Raw genomic sequence first — 25,655 nt, 5'->3', positions numbered from 1 at the left:
CTTGAATAACTTAAAAAAATAAGAGTGGAATGTTAATACCAGGGCTTCACTATAGGCAAAAATCAGATAAAGGTTTCTTTATTGGGTTATTCAACACTTTCAGGGGCTATTGCAGTCCCAAAGTCAAGAAAGGTTCAGGATCAAAGTAGGGAAATAAGATCTAAATTGTATATGATGGCAGTCATCCTCCAGCCTTGTGACTATATGTGACACCAGCAAAATAACTCTATTTCAGGTTAATCCAGAACTGTAAAAAAAGGACAATGGTGCAAATTAGATGGTTCAAGATACAGCTTCTTGTGCAATTGCTATCAGGTTTGGATACAGATAGGCTATAGCATAGATTAGCCGAACCCCTGCATTTCTTAACCATTAACATGCATTCCTCCATTTTAGTTTTTCTTTTAAAAAAAGCTGAGCTTTTTTTCCCAATAACAGACCTATGCTCATGAGATCCCCACAGAGAGAAGAAAATGATCATGTTTGAAAAGCAAGATCCGTAAGAAAATGAACAGAATAGCATTTTTAAAGGATATATTTTAGGTATTAGATAGTAACAATTTACTCAACCACATACAGAAACCCAGTTGAGCTTCATCAGTCTGAATTTGACCTGTTGCTTTTGTCTTATACCCTGAGCACGTTTGGCTCTGTAATATACATCTTGGAGCTTATAGTCTAACAGGGACAGAAAAAATAGTATGACAACTAATTAACATTTGGAAGACGTTTGTGCATTCCAAATGCTTTGGCTGTATAAACCAATTAAAAATTAATATTTAATGTAACAAGTTAGTTGTCTGAATTGGCCATAAACCACACAAGTCTTAATTTTTTAGTAAATCTTCCAGCAAACTGCAATTGTGTATAGCATTTTCTTCGCACAGATCTTTAAAAAAGGATGAAAAGTATGTTAAAGTCTTTGCGAGGGAGGACAAGTATTCAGCTATCTTCTCTGGTGATAGCAAGATAATACAAAATAAACTAGACAACAAACTTTTTCATTTGAATAAAATATCTCACACAGTTAACACATAAGATAATAGAGAATATGTCCTTTCTGCTTTCTCAGATTGGCAGCTGATTCGGAAGCAGTTTGTTTAGATCATCCCGCTAATGCTGTTTTCTGATAGGGACTCCATGTAGGAGACATCAATAATATTGCAGTAATAAAAGATCAAACAAACAAACAAAAGCCCAACATCAAAATGTCACAGAATCACAGAATCACAGAATTTCTAGGTTGGAAGAGACCTCAAGATCATCGAGTCCAACCTCTGACCTAACACTAACAGTCCCCACTAAACCATATCCCTAAGCTCTACATCTAAACGTCTTTTAAAGACCTCCAGGGATGGTGACTCCACCACCTCCCTCGGCAGCCTGTTCCAATGTCTCACAGCCCTTTCAGTAAAGAAGTTCTTCCTAACATCTAACCTAAAACTCCCCTGGCGCAACTTTAGCCCATTCCCCCTCGTCCTGTCACCAGGCACGTGGGAGAACAGGCCAACCCCCACCTCACTACAGCCTCCTTTAAGGTATCTGTAGAGAGCGTTAAGGTCGCCCCTGAGCCTCCTCTTCTCCAGGCTGAACAAGCCCAGCTCCTTCAGCCGCTCCTCATAGGACTTGTTCTCCAGGCCCCTCACCAGCTTCGTCGCCCTTCTCTGGACCCGCTCAAAGCACCTTGATGTCCTTCTTGTAGCCAGGGGCCCAAAACTGAACACAGCACTCGAGGTGCGGCCTCACCAGAGCCGAGTACAGGGGGACGATCACCTCCCTAGCCCTGCTGGTCACACTGTTTCTGGTACAAGCCAGGATGCCGTTGGCCTTCTTGGCCACCTGAGCACACTGCTGGCTCATATTCAGACGACTGTCCACCATCACTCCCAGGTCCTTCTCCGCCTGGCAGCTCTCCAACCACTCATCTCCCAGCCTGTAGCTGTGCTTGGGGTTATTGCGCCCCAGGTGCAGGACCCGGCACTTGGCCTTGTTGAACTTCATGCAGTTGACCTCAGCCCATCGGTGCAACCTATCCAGATCCTCCTGCAGAGCTTTCCTACCCTCGAGCAGATCGACACATGCGCATAGCTTGGTGTCATCTGCAAACTTACTGAGGGTGCACTCAATGCCGTCATCCAGATCATTGATGAAGATATTAAAGAAGACTGGCCCCAGCACTGAGCCCTGGGGGACGCCACTAGTGACTGGCCTCCAACTGGACTTGACTCCATTTACCACGACTCTTTGGGCCCGGCTATCCAGCCAGTTTCTAACCCAACGAAGCGTGCGCCAGTCCAAGCCAAGAGCAGCCAGTTTCTTGAGGAGAATGCTGTGGGAGATGGTGTCAAATGCCTTGCTGAAGTCAAGGTAGACCACATCCACAGCCTTTCCCTCGTCCACCCAGCGCGTCACTTTGTCATAGAAGGAGATCAGGTTCGTCAAGCAGGACCTGCCTTTCATAAACCCATGCTGACTGGGCCTGATCGCCCTGCAAGTGCCGCATGATGACTCTCAAGAGGATCTGCTCCATGAGCTTCCCTGGTACTGAGGTCAAACTGACAGGCCTGTAGTTTCCCGGGTCTGCCCTCCGGCCCTTTTTGTAGATGGGCGTCACATTTGCTAGCCGCCAGTCAGCTGGGACCTCCCCCGATAGCCAGGACTGCTGATAAATGATGGATAGGGGCTTGGCCAGCTCCTCTGCCAGTTCTCTCAGTACCCTTGGGTGGATCCCATCCGGCCCCATCGACTTGTGCACATCCAAGTGCCATAGCAGGTCACCAACCAGTTCTTCGTGGATGGTGAGGTCCACATCCTGCTCCCCATCCCCTTCCACCAGCTCAGGGTACTGGGTATCCAGAGAACAACCGGTATTGCCACTAAAGACTGAGGCAAAGAAGGCATTGAGCACCTCTGCCTTTTCCTCATCTCTTCTAACTAAGTTTCCCCCCGCATCCAGTAAAGGATGGAGATTCTCCTTAGTCCTCCTTTTTGTGTTGATGTATTTATAAAAACGTTTTTTGTTATTTTTAACGGCAGTAGCCAGATTGAGCTCCAGATGAACTTTGGCCTTCCTAATTTTGTCCCTGCACAGCCTCACAACATCCTTATAGTCCTGCCTAGTGGCCTGCCCACTTTTCCAAAGATTATAAATTCTCTTTTTTCTCCTAAGCTCAAGCCACAGTTCTCTGTTGAGGAAGGAATAGATTCACTAAATAGGAATGTCATAAGGAATAGATTTACTAAATTGTACTGGATCCATATTTTCCCTGGAAAATATCATATTTTATGATAGATGCATAAGCAAGCATGTTGTATATATGAAACTCCCACTTTACTTCTCTGACTGGTATCGCCATACCGCCTTGTTTATATACTTTAAAAAATAAGAATAAAAAATCTGTATCCAATGAACTGTATTCATGAATTCAGTTGAACTGATTTTAAAATGCAAGCAATGCCTCCCATCCTGCATTCCAACAAGAATGTACATTGTCTTCTGTGCTCTTCCAGCTTACATGCTGATTTCGACAGGATTCGATAGTGACAATGCTGCATGTATTTGTAGACTATCTTCAGCTTCCATTTCAGTGACTTTTAAAAGAATACATACCTACCTGTGCATAGAAATGCAAATTCCTCACACTGGCAGTCCACAGGCAGTCTGCTGAGTTAAACTAGTTAGGAAATGTATTTTTCAAAAAATACTTCATTTGGGTACTAAGTCATTTTAGGTACCTGATTGCTCTTAGGCATTTCACAATATTCTCAGACAAAACACATAAAGCTTTCACTGCAGTCAGATTAAATCTGGCCAAATATTTGTCAGTCATTTAACTTTTGCATGATTTGCTTCATTCTGTACGCTTTCATAATTTGAGTTAGCCTCTTTATTGCACATACATCCCACTTTGTCAATGCACAACTAAATGAAATTGGTTTAAATCAATATTGGGCTTAGTGTGTCGAACTGTTTATTGGTTTGTTACTATAATTTTATATTCCAGCACTGTGAGCTCAATTGTTTTCCATCACATTGTGTGCATTATTTTACAGAAAAGCTTCAGAGACTTTTCTGCTGCTGGAAGCCTCTTGCAAATTCATTCTGTTTTGACTGGACGACAGGAGATCAGCAGGGGATGACTAAAAACCAGCAATAACAAAAAAAAACCTTCCCTCTAGGAGACTCAAACTCAGCTGGAATACAGACTTCTTGTTGGATGGGAAGGAATTTTTAATTATGCAGAAAGAATAGTTGAATAGAGAAGAAAATGTAAATAATTAACAGCTGGCTTCACCCTACAACGGCAGGAATTCCTCTTGATTATTTTTAAACAGAAAATAATTATAATAATATTTCAGAGTTTGAGAAATAAACTACTTTTTCAGGTACTGTTTTCTGTTTCCTAGAGTAAAACTCCCCAACGTGACTGTGTCATTCAAACATTTGTAAAGGGAAGAAAGTCTTGTGAGCATCCTTATGCATATTCTGATTAGCTCATGGAAATGTCAGAGTCTTCGCACACAGAACTGGTGTGTGAAACTTCCCAACAGTTAAAGGAAGAAGGGGAGAAAAAGCCTAGATAGTCTGCCTTCACTGTAATCAAATTGCTTTTCTGATGGTATCCTGATTTAGAGAAGCTGAAGAGCTAAGCCCAGAACAGAAGCCCAGAGTACGACAACAGCTGCTGGAACTGGGGAAGCACTGGATAATGGTTGCTAGATTACCACTGTGCAATGAATCAACTGAAATGAGCTATGAAATGAACATTTTCAGTAGGGTTAGTTCTTCAGGATAAGTCAAACTGGGTAGACCAATGTGTTTCCTTCAGAAAGCCCAAACCTGAAGAGCTAGAAACCCCTCCTTAACGAGAGCAAGGTAAGCTTTGTACAAGAAGATGGTGGACACCTGGACTCCGCACTGACTTTCAGGACTGAGGGGAGACCTCATCAATGTGTAGAAATATCTGAGGGGAGGGTGTCAAGAGGATGGAGCTGATCTCTTTTCAGTTGTGCCCAGTGACAGCACGAGAGGCAACGGGCACAAACTTAAGCACAGGGGGTTCCTGCTCAATATGAGGGGGTGCTTCTTTACTGGGAGGGTGACAGAGCACTGTGACAGGCTGCCCAGAGTGGTTGTGGAGTCTCCTCTGGAGATATTCAAAACCTGCCTGGATGCCATCCTGTGCAACATGCTCTAGGTGATCCTGCTTGGCATGGGGCTTGGACTCAATGATCTTCAGAGGTCCCTTCCAACCTCGGCCATCCTGTGTTTCTGTGGTAGGGAGTGATGAATTCCATCCTACAGGATTCCTCTTTTCCCTGGGTCCAGAATATCGATGTTCTTCTTGTGCCTGGGAACACAAAACTGGACACATTTCTCTAGATATGGTCTCACAAGTGTCAAATTCATGGGAAGAACGCATCCCTGGACAGTTTGGGTGACCAACCCAGGAGGCTGTTGGCCTTCTTTGACAGAGGGTCATTGTTGGTTTTTGGATGAGTTGTTCTCTACCAGGACCCCACTGTCCTTCTCTGCAATGCTGATTTCCAGCTGCTGGCCCCCAGCCTGTGTTAGTGCGTGGTGTTTTTTCCTGTTTCAGAAGCTGGAGTTCACATTTGCTTTTATTGCACTTCATGAGGTTCCTGAGGTTCTTTAAATCCCTGAGTCCAATTAAACCCCACAAGAACTGATTTTGTTTTTTTCTTAGATTAAAAGAAAAATGAAAATAAAAGCAATGAAAACAACTTTTCATTCAGATGGCTGTTGGAAGCATTGCAAACCTTCGGGGCTGCATTCTACTTACCACTATGTCATGTCTGGATAATGAAACTGGTGAGTTTAGTACACAGGCAAATAACCTTTGGTACTCCCCATGTGGTAAGTATTTTTAACTAATAAAAGGACAGTAGCTCAGATACATTTTTTTAGTTTATCTTCAGATACACCATTTTGCTTTGACACAGCGTCTACGTAAAATTATTTTACTTTATCAGGAAATGTAGGCACAAATCTCAATTCTTTTTTTAAACTTTGAGCTTCTTAGATCCAGAATCTTCCTACTAAAGCAGACAGTCTTATTTATGAGCCTGAGGTTTGTTCTACCTTGTGATACTTAGAGCTTTATTTATTGTCTGTAGGCATGTGTAGCTAAAGCTACTTCAGGAAAGCAAGACGTTACTAGCATTTTTATTCCGGTTGTGCAGGCATTGCAGTAGAATATATTGCTTACAAGTTCTCCATGGTCCACAAATGATGGCAGTCTAAATAGTCTTTAATCTTCTTATTGGCATGAGTTTCACTCCTCTGCAAATCGACAATGCTCTGCCTAGAGGAAAAAAAAAGAAAGGAAATAGTCCTATTACTGTTATTACTTGCAGCAGTTTCTCCTGCTGATAGCAATGATAATCAAGGTGATGAAAACCCACACACTTCATTTTTACTCAGTACATTAAAAAAAAAAAAAAAAAAAAAAAAAAACAAGAAACAAGAACAAGTCCTGAGCTCCTTAGCTTCGATAAACCTCCACTAAAAACAAGAACAGTTGTCTGAACAATAATTTGTATTTCAAAAACTTAGGCACCTATTTGCTTTTGCTTTAATGAAAACTCAGTATAATTTTTATCAGACTCTCAGTTTACATTTAGTTTGGAATGCCATATGTAAACTGAGTAAAATAAAGAAGGTAATATTTTATCCTGCCCAGATAGCTAGGCATTTAAGATAACACAATTCTATGATAATATTGAAGAATTTAACTTATCAAGTTGGCAATATTTGCTTTCTTCTGATAAATTATCTCTGTATACATACATGCATATTTCAAACCATGTTATGTGGTGCTTCAAAATGTTAACTGGAGAAAGATAGAAGACCCTTTAGAGCTCAGCAAGAAGAGATATTCCCTGAGGAGAGCAAAGGGAGAATGAAGGTCCTTGAGAGGTACTGGCGAGGTATTTTCAGATGACAAGAACTGCTGGCAGCACGAGAACAAGCAGAATTCAATGATCTCATTATTTCTTACTAATGCTTGCATTTCTGTGCCTAGCTTTTGCCTCAGATCAGAGGTTTTGTGTGCTTTTTTTTTTTTTTTTTAACTTTTGCTTATTTCATTTTTAATCCTACTGAATTCCTGTTTTTAAATAAGTCAGAGTAAACTGAAGAACACTACACTAGATCGTATGGCTGAGATCCCTTCCATACACACCCTAGCGTGGCACAAACTCCATTGGTGATGGTGCAGCCCCTGCAGAACATTATCTTACCTCATGTACTGTGTGAGTCCATTTCTGTGGATTTCCTACCTGTAGACATCAAGGTTGTGACCAGTGGATGGAAGCTGTATCTGGTGGACCTCAGACTGCTTCAGCCCTGCCCCTGAGGGCCAGCAAGCAGCCAGGCTGAGCAGTGTCCCCACTATGCACACATATACACACACTGGGGACACCACAAACAGCTTTCACATCCACATGAACAGTACAAATGATCCGATCCTTGCCAGATAATTAGGCTCAAAGTTTGCTAGCAGATCCCATGCCCAGACTCCCACAGACACAAACCTGGGCCTGTGGTCCCTCCAGCAGCCAGCTCCCAGACCCCTGCACTCCCAGTACCTGGTGCCCAGCCCTATGACCTCTCCAGTAGCTGGCTCCCTGACCTCTCACCCCATTCTGGCGTCCAGTTCACAAGTGTCTCACACACACGCATGCACACATGCATAGAGAAGCAGAATAGAGAGCATCCTCAGACAGGAAAATAGTTAGGAACAGTGTTTAAAGAGAATGCAGGACAGAGTGCAGCTTTGCCAGACCAGGAGCTTATTTATACATAGCTGGCCCCTTTTATTCACCCCTCCTTTTCATCTTCACGTGCCTGTTCCTTCCACATCCATTGTGGTTCCTCCTCACCTTTGTCCCTTCCCCCAAACAACTTATATCTCACACTTTTCCACAATTCCCTTCAAGCACTCCATAATGAGTTTTACACAATCCCACAACCCCTCTCAGATACCCCCCAAGTAAGTTTGCTCTTTGCCATGAGACCCATGGTAAACTTCTTCCTCTCCACAACTTATCTGTTACAAAGCCCTGGTTGAACCCTCTCAAGGATTTGGGCAGCTCCTGTAGTGGCCTCTCAGACAGTGATCTGAGCTCTCTGGTTTATGGGATTGTCTCTGTTATCTCCTTCTCCTTAGGGTTTGTGTATCTGGGTGTGGTTTACAACTTCTCATGTCTTTCATGCCGAATAGCCATTAACCAGATATTCCCACAGAAGAGATGCCCTGACTTGCCAGCTATCTACACAGCCTATACTTGCCCCATAGCTTTTACCTTCCACATACCTTTTAATTCCATGTATCCTTGCACAGGTTTATGACCATTAACTTCAGGCTCTCAACTGAGTTTCCTTCATGGTCAAAAGTCAGTGGAAAATTTTAGTGAAAAATGTGCTTGTCCCAAAACTAAACCGGCTTCTAGGAAGAACTTGCTTTCTTTATTGTCTTGAGAGGGAATCTTAAGACTAGGCTCCCAAAATGAGGACTGAACATATCCCTTATAGGGTGATAAACTGCATAAATTGCTAAGTATTGGAAAACTTAAAAAAAAAATAAAATAAAAAATAAAATCTCTTTCAAGATGCACATCTCAGGCAGTCTTTCTCCTTCCTTACTCACATTGCTGCAGAAACATAGCCAGAATTGGATACCACCAGATTCAGACCAGGAAAACAGTCCCCTTTGAGTGCACGGCAGGCCTCATGGCAGTGTGCAGTAATGTCCCCTCCACATCCCGAACCAAACATTGATTCCCCCTCCAGCCCCAGTGATGAGTACGGTGCATCCCAAGCAATCAGATTTTGGCATTTTCCTGATAACTTGGTCATCCTGCACTCACTCACAGAGCGCCTTCCTTCAGCAGGAGCAAGGGCTGAAGTTGAGAGAGTCACTGATGAAAATGGGATTCTGGCGTGAAGGACTGCATGAGAACAACGTGCATTTGCCCACCTCCAGAAGAAAGAGTAACTTGTGGTCTTTTTAACAGCAGCTTCTCTTTCTCTGTTCCCAGGGAGCTCGTCTGTCTGGCTGAGCTGACAGGGAAGGGAAGATAGGTAAAGAAACATGTAAAGAAACACAACAGCTACCCACTGCCTCTAAACCAGCTCTGCCAAGGGCTCCAGCAAGAACCTCAGGACAACTGGCAGCCCCGACCAGTGCTCAAAGAGTCTTTAAATTTGATTATTCCTGCTTGATCATGAATGAGAAATGAAAGATGGCTTAAGTCAAATCTGGTTTGAGTCTCATGAAGGAGTGCTGCAAAATACCCACATTTCTTTGACAACGATGCTGCTGTCTCATGCCACCTCTTGTGTTGAGACATAACTCCTCTGGCAGCTAGGATGAGGGAAAAATCTCCCTCAATGGCTTCTTCATGGTTGTTTCTACTAAATTTCTGGGATCTGTATTCTGGTGTGTGTTCCAGCCTGCTAGAGGAGGTGATAGATGGCCCCAAGGCAGAAGTCTGGCCCTGGTTTCGGGAGAGCAAAGCTCCTCACACACATAAATACACAACTGTCAGAGTTGCTCACAGGAATACCTCTGGGTAACTCATAACAGGGTGCCAAGGGACTTTCACAGAGCATCTGAGATAGCTCTACATACAGCTGCTGCCTCTATAATGGCATCTGTATGCACACAAGCAGCACGCAGAAGACCAGTGACTCAGGCTGTTGTAACAATAAGAAAAATTACTCTTGACAAGGGATGGTTTGTGCACGTGCCAAGATCATCTTCTTGTGCATGTTACGTATACCTGGCATACTGACAGTCCGCAGAGAAGGTGAATGACTGAGATACAGGTCCTGAAGGACTGCATCTGCCAGGAATGCCTCTGTGCCATGACAAGGGCTGGTGGTGATGGGTGCCCAGGCACAGGTGCCTCCTACAAGAGCTTTCATTGCTTTGACATGTTTCTGCAGTGTAAATATATATATATTTAACAAAAAAAATCGGTTAAGCACAGGGAAGTGTTTTTAGGCAGGGTGTACAATATTGTAAAGCATCCTAGGAGGAATTCAGAGTGTCTCAGAAATCCAGCTTTGAATATACCTTGTACAACCAGATAGTGCCTTAACGTTGAATATAACATCAATTTTCCCTTTTATTTGATACAGGAGATCAAACAGCTGCTTGCGGTAATAACTTAATTTGTTCTGTAGTTAAAATAATTAGAAGAATGCTTATTCCCCTTGAAAGCAAGCTGTGCTGCTTAATGCATTAACACCACACTCACCATCTTGGCTGCTTCTGTCAGGAGGAAAGCAGCAGGAGCTCTTCCCCAGGAACAAAATCCCATTTCACCTCATGTGACACAGCTCTGTACCACCACAGAGGAGTTCATAGGCAAAAACTGTTATGTTCCTTGAAAACTAATGTTCATAGAAAGTATGCACTACAAAAATTGGCTTAACTAGTCATCGGCAACATTTTCTTTAACTGAAACATGCACAAGTCTTAAAATGGAGGAAGTGCATCAGAAAGTAAAACGTGTCCACTATTTTTTATGTGTAAACACTTTCCATCCAGAAGAACTGCCAGTTGCTTCCGTTTTATTTCATTTCCATATATTTTATTGCTTTTCCCTCTATTCAGTATGATCCATTTTTTTCCAAGTCAAATCAACTTGTATAGATTTTAAAAATATATTTGAAAATTGAAAATCCTTTATCCTTCATTTTCCATGCTGCATAATGCAGAGGCAGATCAAAATCTGTCAATCAGAGACCTTTCCCTGTGATCATTTTTTCTCCTGGAAGTCTTACATATTTGAAACTCTTTAAGGTGCATTGCTTCTTTGCCGTGCCACAGGGAGGTCAAGTTTCAGACCAGCACTGCCGGTTCACACAGCAGCATTGTAAGAAATCGCAGTGGGTACTTATGGTGTTTTGATCACAGGGATGCATTTCTTGCTAACTCATTGCTGGAAATTTGAAAATGCCTTGAAAGAAGACAGACTTCTCCTTTCATCCTTCCAAAAGTAGAGAGGAAAAGAGCGTGTACTATCATTGCAGTTATGCCATTCTTCTTCCCGTCAAGCTAAATGTCAGCCTTTTAAAAATCCTGCTTAAAGATTCATGTGAACAGTCTTTGTCAAAGGCAGATTCTCAGGTGAGCTGGAGGTTGTGGAAAAGTAGATGTCAAGCAGTGACTTACAGACATAAGCGCACGGACAGCAGGAAGCTGAGAAACCAGCCTTATGTGTTAACTGCAAATGGATTTCAAGTAAAGTTTAGGGTTTGATCTCTCATTTGTACTTTTGGTCTATTTTTGTTCTGGAATGAGGGAAAAGCTGGTTTCACCTTTCAGTTCTTATGTAACAGAACAAATTTAGAGAAATGTTTACATTTCTTCTCAAAGGCTTTTGCTCTGACTATGGCTATTATAAAAGTGCTATAACAACAAGAGCTAAGAAAAAAAAAATTCAATTCTCTTATGTTACACAAATGATAGCACTGTGTCAAGTGAGATGTATCTAAGCCTCCTCTGCCATCACAGCTCTGGGGGTTTTAAGCTGAGTAAGAGGCCCTGTACAGCTCGCAGATGAAAACAAATAATGACTTTCAAAGAACAAAAGAGAAGGAAGGAGATGGGAGAACGTGTGGACCATTGGTAAGGTTAGCACACTAGTCTGCTCTTTAAAGGAAGCAGAAGGCAGCAAAAGCAAAGCTGTGCCACACAATTCTTTGTTGTTACCTCTGCTTTGCAGCTGCATTTGCTGTCTGATCTCTAACTGACAGGAGCCATAGCCATTTTTTGGCAAGTGGTTTGTCCTTATACGTCACTTTTAGAACTTTATTCCATAGCGCATGACAGGAGAAACTTTCCTTACTGATCTTCAAAACCCCTTGACAAGCAAAATGGCAAGCTATCACAGCATCGTTCTCTTAATTTCTCTTTCTCAGGCTCACTTCTGCATATCATTTTTGTTTTGATCATGCTCTCTCAATGAATGCTGGTGCTACTTGACCTTTAAATGTCAAAATCCATTTGACTGGCATTAACTGTGAGCTCTGCTGCCATACACCATATGTGAATGGCTAATATACATGAGAATCAGGAGATATATTTCACCGCGCATAACCAGGCTTATGAATTCATTTTATTATTCCTATCACCTCCCCACTCCCATGAAAATAAATTTTCAACTACCTATTGCTATTTTAGGAAGAGAGGAGGGAGGGTATACACAGGCAAGCTGACTGACAGTAGTCAGCTCACTCTTCCAGCTAAAGGTCTGAGCCTGCAAGCTGTTTCTTGTGGGTGGATCTTTTGCTTGGATTGAGAAGCCTGCAGAATTTAAACTGAAATAAGCTATAGCTCAGCTACAAGGCATAAACTCTTACTTTAAAGGTTCTTCAAGTGAAGAACCACTTAAAAAGTGAAGTCACTTTACATGTTATTGTTACCACTTCTCGTTTGCTGCTATCAGTTTTGCAATACAAATATTCTGCCTTTTAATTTTTTTTGTGTTTGTCTTACATTGGGAGACAAGAAGCAGCGTCTGTCACTGCATCTGTTTGGATGAGATCTGAAATCTGAACTGAGTATCTCATCTTTTTCCTTCAAAAGTTATGGAGAATGGCAGAGCAGGAGAGCCACTCGTGAAGAAGAGACTTAAAATATTCCCAGCAGAGTCAACGGTTTTGTTCAGGCTCGCTTCTCTAACCCAAAGCTGTTTTGGCAATGATGCAATCCTATTAGATGTTCTGTACTCATTTCAGCTAAGACAAAATAGCATATTGTGTCCAGTTCTTAAGCCAGTAAGGAAGGAAGATAAAGGGTCTCTTTCCTCCAACAGTTGGACATCTGAACATGACAGATTTCAAAGCCATTTATTCAAAGTTTTGCCCACAGCATGCTGAAGAAGAGACTAAGTATTTCCACATGTGGCTGTCCTTTTGACTGCAAAGGTGGGCTGGCCTGTCCTACCCATTGGAAGGTCTTCCAGCCCATGGAGAAGAGGCTTAGTTTTCAGGACAGGAGAATGAAGAATACTCACTAACTAACCACTGAAATTCATTTAGGCTAGACTGGTAGAAATTTACATGACAAATAAATGGGATCGGGGCTCTACTGTGCTGCAGAAATAGTCCATGGCCTTAACAGCTCGCAGGATGTCATTGTAAAAAACTGGGTATGACTTCTTGCTGGGTGGCCAGCCAGTAAAGTCAGAGAGCCTCATTTCTTTGGTGTTCAATAAGAGTAAGCACGCACCATTTCCACCATTCATTCAATTTTCTTGTGTCGTCTTTCTGAGTTAGCAGGCACTGACTCATTTGCAGGTTTTCACCGGTGATGCCTGTCACTTCGAGATGGAGACACCTCTAAAACATGACAGCATTACAGTCCCTGCAACACCCACAGGAAACAGTTGTTATCCCACAGGCAAGTGAGAAATTGAGTCACAGTATCATCAGCATCTCCCACAGCCCAGTCTAGTGTCCTAATTATAACATCATTCCCTATTCAGGATCCTCTGAGTAAAATGAAGCCTTCAAGGTATGTACCTCGGTCATGGTGCTGAGCCTTGCCGGTGCAACAAGCTGTGATGGACACCTAGGCCAGAGCAAATCCTACAGGATGACCCCAGGAGATCCCGTAGGCCCAAGCAAAGGCTGCTCAATATTCACCCAGTGAAATGCCTTATTCTGAAGGAAACCAGACGTGGCCATTACCTAGGAACTTTCTGCCCTGCTACACAGAGCTCCCCCCTCCATATTCATCAGCACACATAGCTACGCAGGTTTACTGAGCCTTCATCCCAATCAAAGGAGCAAATTTGATTACTTAATGGCCTTTAAAAGGCAAATTTAAAAGTAATCATCTATTTTTAGCTCAACCACTTCTTTCAAAAGTGTTTTCCCAAGAGCTTAGGCCAGATGAATGGGATGCTGTTCCCAGATCCATGCAGCTCTCCGGCAGCTTCTGCTGACTGCCCTGGAAGTTTAAGGTACAATATAGCAAAAAGAAAGAAAATCTTCGCATTACAAACCCCAGAAAATCTTTTGGTTAGATAACCGCCACCTGAGAAACAAATTACCAGGACTGCAGATTTTTGTGGTGTTGTCATATATCAGCCTCAGGTTTTCTCACACAGTACAAATCCTCCATCCACCATCCTGAACGTGCACTCCCAGCGGGTGCTACTGCCCTGGGAGTATTGTTACCTGTGGTGGTGACAAGGACTTACAGAAAACAAGGCCTGTGTTCCTTGTACTGAAAACACCACTTTCAGCACCCGAAATTGGGCTCTGAAAATTCAAAGACAAAACCAAGACACATAAATAGAATAATATTCACTAAAAGCCATTATAAAACTTTGGTGTGAAATATTTTCCACATTTTTTTCATGTTTTACTGTTGAAAGAAAAATACACACTTTAGAACAATGATCACCAGCATTTGGTACTGTGTTTTTTAATTTAATTTAATTTTTTTTTTTTCCCATAGCAAATAGTCTCTTATTACAGGGAAGCTGCAGTCCTAGACATGCCACACGTCCTTAAGGCTGACTTTGATTTCCTACCTTTTCTAAGAAAAAAATCAAGCAGCTTTACTCAAAAACCACCTAAATTTTATAGGTTTGTGATTCCACTAACCAGTTAAGAGCCAGGTGCCTGAAAATAACTTCAGCATTCAACTACAAGACTGGCACCTGTAATGCTTTCACCTCAGCCATAGTTTAAAATCACAGGACAAGACATGCACAATAAAAAAAAAGGCTTTTTTGGGAACAGTTTCATACTTGGGGAGAAAACCTACTGCACACACTGAAGCAGCTCAAACTTCACCTTCCCGAGAGCTACAGCTTGGCTGATCAGCTCACAGACAATAATTTTGCTATCCCTATTTTGTTAAAATTTTCAAATTGTGACTTCAGACTCTTTAATATTAGTTATGTTTAAGGCTAGAGGGAGGTTAAAGGGGTTAAAGAAGAGGGAGAATTACCTCCTATATTTAAACAAATGCTTTATGGGCATCAACAAAGACAAAGAATGGACCCAGGTAGAGCATCGCTCCCAGGGATGCGCGTATTATAAATGTTGATCGGCCAGAGAGAGGGTGAAAAGGTTACAAAAACCTCCGTGACATTCCTTATTAAGGAGACCTTTTCATTTCACTTGACTGTGATTACTCTGAGATTTGTTGTATATGGATACATTTAACAACATGAAGTGGTATTTAAAACAAACAAAAAAAAAAAAAAAAAAAACACAAAACAAAACACTAATTTATTGAAATATTCTAGCAGCATATTTTCTGTTTCTCAAACCCCACAGTTTTCCGTGACTGTGGAAAACATCTATGTGGCAATATGCAGGTGATGACATCAGTGATGCCTTTATTTCTGTATGGCACAAAACCCTGCTAACAAGGAACCATAGAAAGGCTGAAATGTTCCCAGCATTTTGAGGGATCCAAAATGGAGTACAGCAAAGACTTTCTGGTTAAGCTGCATTTCATAGCAAAGTGGTCAATAACTGAAAGTGAAGCTCCCCCCAGAAATAGCTCACTTGCTTGATTTGGATAAGATAGAGCAGATTTGAAGGGAGCTCTCCACCATTCCTCGTCCTGATCCTGATAGCTGGACTACTGCCTGGATGGCTTATGCTTCTCGCCATTCAGCATCTGAGTGCTGCAAATCTCCTCCTCTGATTTATGACTTTCCCCAGTCGATACAAATTGGTCATCAGAGGCAGATTCAGCACCACGAATTCCCTTTCTGGAGCCTAACTTTCAAGCCCTGTCTCATTTAGGCCGCCTTTGACTCCAGTCTGTGAAGTCCTTTGAAAATCTGGCTCACATCGTAAACCTTAATAGCTCATTCTGTGCTATTTTCTCTTTAACCCTCTTTTTAAAATGCCCCTGAAAACCTCTCTGGGAATCCACTGAATGCTCTTTGACACACTTTGGACAAGTACCTCAGCTACAGTTACACTCCTATTCTTAAAAGGAATGCCAAAATCTTCCCGCTTTACTTGAGAGCATTGTCTCCCTCTATTTTCTTTATGTGAAAATTCAACCAGTCCATTAAACTTGTTAAGCTTTATCTTTCTGAGTAAATAAATTATGCCCTTGGCAAGCCCCTTTTCTTCTGTAGCAGAATGATCCTCCTTGCCTCTAAGCACAATTTTAGGTTTAAAATAGTCCCTCAAAAGTATTTCTTAAGTAAACCTTTCAAGGAGTTTTATAAAGTAAGCTTCCTCCTCTCCCCCGTCTTTTTGCCAGTGCTTGTTTTAAATTAATGTTTATATGAAACTACAATGTTTTTATAAAAATGCTGGATTTTCCCAGAAAATAAGTTGAAACTTTTATGGATCAGTTTTGTCTTCCATGGCATAAATCTGTTATTTAGGTAATAGTCATAAAGTTATTCTTTGCACAAGAATATCATAGGATGTAGTTATATAGAACAGCCCTGAATAAGTGAAGAGTAATTTTTAAAATACAGCCAGTTTTAACTAACTTCTATTTACATTTTTATATTGCTTCCCTCTTCTGCCTTTTGCACATCCCCAGAGCTTTGGCTGGGAAAGAAGCAGGGTACTGTTTGTCCTCTGTAATGTTTGCATGTTCTTCTTCCCATATTCTGGATCTTTGGGCACAGACCATTCCTTCTTTCTGCTCTGGTAAATGCCAAGGGCACTGTTCCCAAATGTTCATTCCTTCAGACCAGACAAGTAGTCCACAGAGCTGTATAAAGCAGTAAAATTCAAGCAATTCCTCATTAATATTTTGCCAGTGAGACCAGGGAGAGGAGCGCAGAGTTCAAAGAGGGCACAGCAGCAGCCAGAGCTGGCATTAGGAAACAGATGGTGCCAGGAAATCACCAGGTCAGCAGCTCACAGCTGAGCCCTGCTGTGAGTCAGGCTTGCAGGTGACCAGCTTCAAGGGAGCAGGATGAAGGAATCGGTTTGCAGCACTGTGAAATGCTATGGTGAGAAAGCTTGTGCTGCAGATAACGGAGAAGTCAAGAACAAGTAAGTAAAGCAATTAACTAGGAAGAGCAGAGTGCTATGAGGAGCAAGGCAGGTATTTTACCAAGGATTTTGGAATATCTGCCATGAAAACTGCTGAACAACCCCCAGCCCGTGTTGGCAAAGCCAACAACAGATAATGCCCAACTGCGTTGAATCGTGACATACTGTCAAATGCTGATATCCAATACTAAAAGCATCCATGTTGATATAATTGATGAATTTTCTCCTAACTGTCCCACCTCCAAATTGTGAGGCTTCAGTGTAAAATCTCAATTTGAAGGCCTTGGGGGTCAGGAGGAGGAGAGGTGAACGTGAACCCGCCATTAGAAGGTAACTTGCAGGAACGTGCTGCCTGCTAAAACTGTAAGCGCTGGACTGCCAGTAACAATCTGGGGCATGATAATCCCTTAATGAGCAACAGCAGGTGCTAAAGTGCTTAAAGTAAATCACTCCTGCATTTTAGGGAGTTGTTATTTGTGTCATTGTTATCAACAAGAGCAAATCTGACAGGACTGGCAGCAGCTGGTGACCTCTGCTGCGGAGGGGTTTCTGGTCTCTGGTCCCACCGAGCTTGCTCCTGGGGCCTCTGTGGTAGCAGTTGTGCAGGTGACATGATGACAGGGCACCTCTAGGGCCAGTGGTTCCCCTGGGGACAGGGGTAGCAGGGCTACATGGGCCATCAGGGCAGGTCCTGGCAGCCAGGCCTGTCCCACCACTACCCCAGGCCTAAGCAGGGCCACTGGGCCCACCAGAGCACTCCCAATCTTGGGCATCAGGCACCTCCCTTGGTGGATGGATGGACGGACTGACAGACGGACGGATGGATGGATGGATGATAGACCAGACAGATATCAGCCTGCAAATGGGGGTGGTCAGGATTTCTGAGGGCAGTTGGGGTCAGAGGCAGCTTGGAGTGGCTGAAGCATCAAAACCTACACGACGATTTAGCATGTGGTTTTGTAATACCAAATATTTGGTCTTCTAATTGTGATTGGATTGAAAGGCGGTGTTTTTTTCTGCTTCTGGCTGGCATTATGTTGGCATAATTTCTCCAGAGTTCTGTTACTTGCCCAGTTTTGCATGTCTGTGGTGTACACTCAGAAAAACTAGCCATTGAAAAGGTATTAATAAAAATTGAGAAACATTAGCCATGACAGCAATGAGCAAAGCATGACACGGTAATTTTTTTAATTTGGTGTTTTATTGCAGATGTCCAGAGTGGGGAACACAGCACAAATGTGTGGTCTTTCAATCCGTTTTTACTGTCCCCATTCCTCATTTGCCCTTGCTGCAAGAAGACTGACGGTGTCCTGGGCTGCATCAGGCAAAGCACTGGCAGCAGCTTAGGGAGGTGATTCCTCTCCTTTCCTCAGCAGTGGTGAGACACACCTGGAGAAGTGTGTCTGGTTCTGGGCTCCCCAGTAGAGGAGAGATATGGACATACTGGAGACAATCCAACAAATGGCCATGAAGGTGATGAGGGGACTGGAGCACCTCCCCTGAGAGGAAAGGCTTTCAACTCAGAGAAGAGGAGGCTCAGGGGGATCTCATCCCTGTCCATAAATCCCCTAAGGGAGGGTGCAGAGAGGCCGGAGCCAGGCTGTGCTCAGTGGTGCCCAGTGCCAGGACAGGAGGCCATGGGCACAGCCGGGCACCCAGGAGGCTCCCTCTGAGCACCAGGCAGCACTGCTGTGCTGGGCGGGTGACGGAGCCCTGGCACAGGCTGCCCAGAGAGGCTGTGGGGTCTCCTCCTTGGGCAGCTCCAAAAGCCGCCTGGACGTGGGCCTGGGCAGCCTGCTCTGGGTGTCCCTGCTTGGGCAGGGCTGGCACCAGGGGCCTCCAGGAGGTCCTGCCAGCCTCAGCCATCCTGTGGCTCTGTGATTTTGTATGCAATAGCACAGGAGAAGCATTTGTCCTCAAGTGCCAGTGAGAGACAAAAGACTTGGCCTGAGAAAGAAACAAATGATTTCTGGTGGCAGATGACTTAATCCAAACATTTTAAGTGTATTTGGACAAATTATCCTTGGCCTAGAAATATATTGTACTAATGAAGTTATGCTGTCAGCCATTGCAGGCCTGGCAGGACTTGCAAACTACTTTAATCCTCCAAGAACAAATTTGCCCAGGCAATAATTTGACTTGTCATTAGTAAATTCCTAGCTCAGCTTTTTAAGAGACAGGAACATACAAAAAAGTATTGATCTCTACATTATTGATTCCTACCAGATGATTGCATCAGGTTTCTTCTGAGGTCTGTAGCAAATTGATCTATGGGCTATATTTTCCCACCTGTATATTGGAGTTACACAGGCTTTAGAGAGGGCTTTTTAGAATAATGCAGCAGCTTGTTGTTTTGATTTCAAAAGAACATGGAGCTTGCCAAATCTCTTCAAAAGGAGGGAAAAAAAAAATAAGGTAATTTGTCCTTGTAAGTGCTGATGAAACATGAGAATAGATCAGTGTGCCTTGTAAATAGGGTGCTTAAGAACAGGTCCTCTGTTGTGTGCTGGGCTGTTGCATGAAAAAAAAAAAAAAAAGATAACACAAAGGGGAGTCAGATTGCAGCAAGGTTTTTATTCTTGCCTTAACATCTCTACTGATGTTGGGTGTCACTCTCCCTAACCAGATCAAGAAAAATAAAGATGTTTTCAATAACAGGATTCAACCTACCTAGCTACGCGTTAGGCAGCTTTTCCTGAATTTGTCATCCTAGATTTTCTTTCCAGTCAGTAGAGAGAAATCCACTAGATAGGTCATCTGATCCATTTCTCTCTTTGTTAGAATGAGAGGAACTGCTCACTGATGAAGGTGTCAATTTCCTTCCATTGACTACACATGGAGCAGATGGTGATTAGCTCAGGTTTAGATGTATGACTTCTAAGCACTAGTCTGAGACAGATCCCATGCTTTTATTTCCTCCTTCTCTCTATTTATTTTTTTTTTCCCAAGACATATCACTGTCCTATTCCTAATCAGCACCAGATGAGTCAAGAGGGCACACCCTTGTTGCTTCATCCTTCCCCCAAAATAACCCTTCAGCTGTGCATGACTTCCCTGCTCCCCAGCCTGCATTGCTCGGTTAAACCACGCCATTCCTGAGCAGATTCCCCACAGGCCACTTGCTAGTGCTGAGGAGGGCTTGGACAGCTGCTGCAAGCAGTGCCTGTGGTGCAGTGGGAGCACAGCGTGTGCTCAGCCACACCTTACCAGGGGTCCTTCTGTTTTCATGGCTCACATTTTTTCCTTTGACAACGGGAGTGATGCTGCTGGGCTGCGTCCATTGGGCAATACCCTGACATGACTGATAATATTTTTTTTTCAGTAAGACGCAGCAGACACAGCTGTTAAGGGTCTGCACTAATGGGTCTGCAGTGTTATCCTTCACCATAAGACAAAAGAAAACCCGTTTGATTTAGGTTAGGCTTGTTCGGGCTCATTGTGCTTTTACCAGCTGGTTTCCTTCCAGCACTGCTGTGTTTATCTTCATGTTGTTTTTCAGCATACGGTTCTCCCCACTTCAGAGGTGGGTTGCTGAAGCGGGGTTTGCCTTGTCCCAGGCAGCAAAGGAAGGGGTGAGGCAGTTGCATGGAAGCTGTGGTGTAGGAACTTCGCCAGCCTGGGAATGAAGCTCGGCTGCTTACCTCAGAGAAGTCAGCACCAGGGAACTCGCTGATATCAAATCCTGATGGAGTACTGGAGATTCTCAAACATGGACTGGGTCATGGCACCAGAGCACTGAAGAAACTGCATTACCTACACCTGGAAGCCCAGCTCTACCTCTGCGTTAGAAACTGCCCAGGTAGCACAAGCAGTTGATCAGCATCAGCTGATCATGCCTCAAAAGAGCAGCAGTCCTGGAGAACTGGGTTCCACGCTATAGCCTGTAAGGAACCACATGCAATGTTTGTATCTTTGGAAGAGAGGGTTAAAATCATCTACCAAGTTAAACAAACACTGCCACCTTGGAAAAGCCTCATTACATCGCCTAGAGATGTCTGCCATTAGTGTGACACCTCCATGTAAAGAGATAAAGCTGTTGCAATTAGATGTGATTTTCATCCATGCAGTTTACTTCTGCTTCCAACCAGTTATTTCAAATTACTGTTTGTGTTTGACACCAGGCTGGCAGCAACAGCAGAAGCTCAACAGCACACGGACTCACTTATTTATTGTTTGCTGTGCCATATCACATTTCTAAAGATGCCTGTGCAGCATCTTCCCCTACTGGAAAGGTATTGAGAGTAAAATATGCACCTCACCTTTGCCAGTGGAAATGGAGTATCATAGCAATCAGGAAAGCTGTGAACTGTGCCACCCACTCAGTTATTTACATAGATCATCCATTAAACAAAGCATTTAAGCAATGAAATATCTCTTCTATTCTGTTAATAATGTCTGCAATATGAGGAAACTCATCACCCAAGTTCTCTGGAGTCTATGGTTCTGCTGTCTAATTACTTAATAATTACCCACATAGTCAATGTCTATCCAGTAAACATTTTATTTTTATTCTGCCATAGAGGAATTCAGTGCTGCTATACTGATTTATTAAAAAGAAAAATCGTGAATCAATACCTCTACATCACAAGAATTTAAAAAACAGTAGTGAAATCATGTTTGGGATATCATGTTTGCTTAGCAGAATTTTATTTTTTTAATTCATATTTTCCAGCAACAATAGGGCTAAGTACTTTAAATGCCATAGTTACCTCAATGTCATGACTTGTCTGAAACTGGTGGAGTTACGTGAGTAACCACGTAAAGGAAGTGTGTTCTCAAGTCCCAAGAGTTACGAGATCAAATTTCCCGGTCCACTGATTATGGACACTTACACTACAACCAATCCATCTGAAATCCCAACTATATTCTGTACCGCAGGAAGAAGTTTGGCCAGATTCAAACCTTCAGCTCTAATCCTGCCTTCCTCTGGCATTTCGTTCCATTCACTCACTGACCACAACCATCAGCAATTCAATTTCCTATTTTTGTCTTCACCCACTGTTTAGAATAAGCCACACAGAAAAATCGTAGGAGATAAAATTTACCTTACAATGGCTTAACAAAACTGCAAAAGGTCACCCTGCCATGAAAACAGAGAAAAAAAACAGACTTCACTATGCTCCCATCTCTAGTTTAAATAAACCTAGCTCTGTGATTCAGTCTTCTGGGCCTAGAATGAGAATAATAGTACACACTGTGCATTGAAGGATTAATGACTCTTAAATGCACTGAAACCTTTCATATAGAAGATGTGTAAAGACATGCAAGTGTTCATTGCTGCAAATGTAAGCACGAATCATTTCAAAGTAGAGTGTACCAGTGAGAAAAGTCTACACAAAACAAATCCAGGAATTTCAAACACCTGTCCACCCCAAAAAAACCTGACCCAACTCAAATGAAAAACCAACCAACCAACCAACAAAAACTAACAGTGTAAATAAAAGTGTTATTGAGGTCCAAAGATGTAACACCGAAGAAGTTCTTGGTTTTCACCACAGTTCTTGGATTTCCCTTGAAACCGTAGTTCTTCTGAACCCACAGTTTTCTTTTGAAACCAAGAACTACCTTTTAGCTGCTGCAAAGAAACTCGACTCAACAAACTTAGTCATCAGCATGCCCTTATTTTCAGAAAGACATGAGGAGAATGAAATGCCAATTTAAACCGCATCAGTAGAGAGCTACAACCGCTTTGCAAAGCAAATGCTACAGCTGGACACGTAATTAGTATGGTGAAACACATGTTTCAGTGCTTAATTATCATACTGCTGAGTTTCAAATCCTGAGCTTGTTCCTGGCAAGCTGAAACAGGGACTAAGAGGGACATAGTCTGCTCCTCTTCTCAGGTCATTACTGCACCAACTGTACCAATAAAAGTCTCCTTTTAAGCTTCAAAACTGTTACCTTAGTAAGGACTACCCATTAGGGAATTGATCAAGTCTCCTGCTTTGAATAGATGCTGCTCTTCCGTGCTTGCACAAAGTTTTCAGTCCTTTTGAGGTGTTACATGGCCTGAAGTTGAATGCATTGACTAACGTTTGCTTCAGAGAGAGCAGTGATAAATGTTTGCTGCATGAATCCAAGAACTGGATATTCTTCACTACTGCAGATGTCCCTTGTCTTTTGTGCCAACAGAACTATTATGGTGATTTTTTTCCATCTCCTTCTCCGCAAGGACAAATGCCAGCACAATCAGAATTTGGAAACTTTCCATGTAAAAAACAGGAACGGAAGAGAGACACCCTAATCAGCTGTGCTATGCCGACCAGCCTGCTAAAGAAAGAATGATACCAGGTGCATCGTAGTAACATTAGAAATATCTGTAATACATCCCACCCTGTGTAAGAGAACAAATGAGGTTTGCATACTGAATATGCTGCACAATACTGCAGGTCTTCTCTCCCTGCGTTTTAGGATGACATCATTGATCTTTTTGTAAGAGTTTAATTACAGCCTCACTTTAATGCTGCCAGTAATAAGGAACTATTTGTACTCCTCTTAAAGAGGCAAAAAGCCTTAGTAGGTATTGCAAAGTGCTAGGGATGCTCTTAAAATAATAAAGGGCAGTCAATCAATCACATTTGCTCTGCCAAGAGCTTTTAAGATGTAACCTAGAGGCTTGGAGCTTCATTATCAAAACATTTTTTTCTGTTGCCACTTAAAAAAATTCCGTCAAAGTTTAATGACTAAAATGTTGTAGGTAATGAAACTGCAACAATAATTGCATGCTTGAAAATTAAAGTTCAATGTAGTCCTACTGTTCATTGAAGAGACCAACTTTAAAGACCAGCACTATTATGGACCCTAAAAATACACAAATCAGTGCCACTGAAGAATACATAGAGATTTTTATGGAACCCAGGCTGTGGATACAAAAATTAATTTGAGAATTCAAATTCCCAATTAGCAACATAGCATATCAGGAAACATAAAGTGTATGTAGTGTTTAAAAGGAACAGCCCTCCACAAGACAGGCTCTAAAGAATCCTTAAAAATGCTCATTTGTCTTTCATTTCTCCCCATAAGTAGTGCCTAAAGCAGATGGACATGGAGGCATGCTTCTAAACCATGCAAAGGAAAGGTAGTGGTCAACATTGGATCTGTGGCATGCCAGCTTTTTAAAAAGTTAAATTTGGAGGTGTTTCATCTCTCTGTTGGAGCAGTAAAGTTCATGGGAAAAAACAAAACAAAACAAAACAATTTGATATTGTAAAAGAGCTCTACTGTATGGTGTCATGTAAGAAATCAGACTGGATAATAAACTATGTGTTGGTCTTTTTAAAAGCCACATGAAAAACGTGTCCAGCTGTACCAGCACCAAGCTACTTGAGAGGCTCTCTTTGATGCTACACCAAGGGGGGATGCCCTTGGATGGAATTTTCTCTGAGATTCACTATTTGGGCAGAGAGATTACATTTCAGATTAAATCAGTGCTTTTTTTTTCTTCTTCGTTGAGAGGTCAAAAATGTTAAAGGCTTATTTATTTTCAAGTTATTGTGCAGTCAGAGTTCAAGGATCTACATTGGCTATAAACAAATGAAATGTCCTCCAAGGCTCCCACTTCCCTGATGCCCAGAATCACTGATGAGAACCAGAATGGAAAAGGTCAGAGCTCACCAGAACAAAGATGGCAACTAGAAGAACAATTTCATCAGGCAAAGATGAACACTTACACTAGGGCTGCCAAGAAGATGCACTGGGTCTGGGCTCAGTATAATACAGCACAAATACATTCATTTTGAATTTAGAAATTTTCAGTTAAAAAAAAAAAAGAAGAAGAAGAAGAAACGTGATTGGAATTCTTTGCATGTATATAAATCAGTGCTTTAGTTTTGGAAGCTGCTTCACTCCTACAGTCTTTTTTATCTGTCCTTTTTGAGGATTTACCATCTTCGGGTTTTGTAGAATGCCGCATCTCTCCCTGAAATAAAATGGGTAAAGTTAGCCATCAAATGTCACACTTGCTGTAAGCTTTACTGCTAGAAATTTGCATGCTTATTATATTAGCATAACTGATTATTATGGTGAATTAATAACTCTGAGAGGAGAAAAAACAAGCATATTTCTAGGTTTGAGGGCTAGCAGAGCATTTAATTATTCTGCATTCTAAACCAATCCTCATCTCATGATTCCTGACTACTTCCTGTTATCCGAATGATGGCATTTGAAGAACACGAACAGAATACTAAACATCTGCACAAAGACAAAGCTTAAAGGAGCCATTTTCATCAGTTGCACAATCCCCATCAAGAAATGGAAAACCCCTCCCTGTAGATGCAGTCACAGTTCTCCGCAGGTGTTTCAGCCTGTGGCCATTCTCTCGAGCCCAGGATCATACATGAGAACTGCTGGTAGCAGGCTTCTGAGTGGTGCTCATCAGAGACACATATGCCACCTAGGTGAAACCTACCAGAGCTGTTTTCATCTTGATCTAAGAGAAATCAGTGGGTATGTAAACACATCTCCAGGGGGGGAATGGCGATTCCACAAACTGGAAGGCTCACTCTCATGACCGAGCAGCATGCATCTCTACGCTTACACAGAGCATCTTTGTTTCTCTCCCTGCTCATCACTGAAGCAGACACAAGCACTTCATGTACTCCAGTGGCAATATACAGGGTTT

General features: G+C 42.4%; 1 protein-coding gene and 2 long non-coding RNA genes across 4 annotated transcripts in view; 1 reads left to right on the top strand and 2 right to left on the bottom strand.

Annotated features, from left to right (window-relative positions):
- Positions 1-16,420: 16,420 nt before the first annotated feature.
- LOC110352508 (uncharacterized) lies at positions 16,421-17,456 on the bottom strand. The gene is made up of 2 exons (XR_002401534.4): positions 17,275-17,456; positions 16,421-17,007 (listed from the first exon to the last, which is right to left on the bottom strand). It is a non-coding gene; the product is annotated as an uncharacterized lncRNA (long non-coding RNA).
- Positions 17,457-17,520: 64 nt separating this feature from the next.
- LOC106016740 (uncharacterized) lies at positions 17,521-21,404 on the top strand. Of its 2 annotated transcripts, none has more exons than XR_011806455.1 (2): positions 17,521-17,641; positions 18,245-21,404. It is a non-coding gene; the product is annotated as an uncharacterized lncRNA (long non-coding RNA). The 2 variants fall into 2 exon arrangements; XR_011806454.1 differs by having other exon boundaries at positions 17,527-18,156.
- A 112-nt stretch (positions 21,405-21,516) lies between these two features.
- CCDC169 (coiled-coil domain containing 169) overlaps positions 21,517-25,655 on the bottom strand; it is a 32,276-nt gene continuing 28,137 nt past the window's right edge. The window contains exon 8 of the mRNA XM_027470482.3: positions 21,517-24,953. Within this exon, the coding sequence (XP_027326283.2) occupies positions 24,851-24,953 (103 nt within the window). The 3' untranslated portion in view covers positions 21,517-24,850. The remainder of the gene's footprint in view (positions 24,954-25,655) is intronic.

The sequence above is a fragment of the Anas platyrhynchos genome, chromosome 1, assembly GCF_047663525.1.
Source record: "Anas platyrhynchos isolate ZD024472 breed Pekin duck chromosome 1, IASCAAS_PekinDuck_T2T, whole genome shotgun sequence".
Classification (NCBI taxonomy): Eukaryota; Metazoa; Chordata; class Aves; order Anseriformes; family Anatidae; genus Anas; species Anas platyrhynchos.
This window is presented reverse-complemented; position numbering and strand designations above follow the sequence as displayed.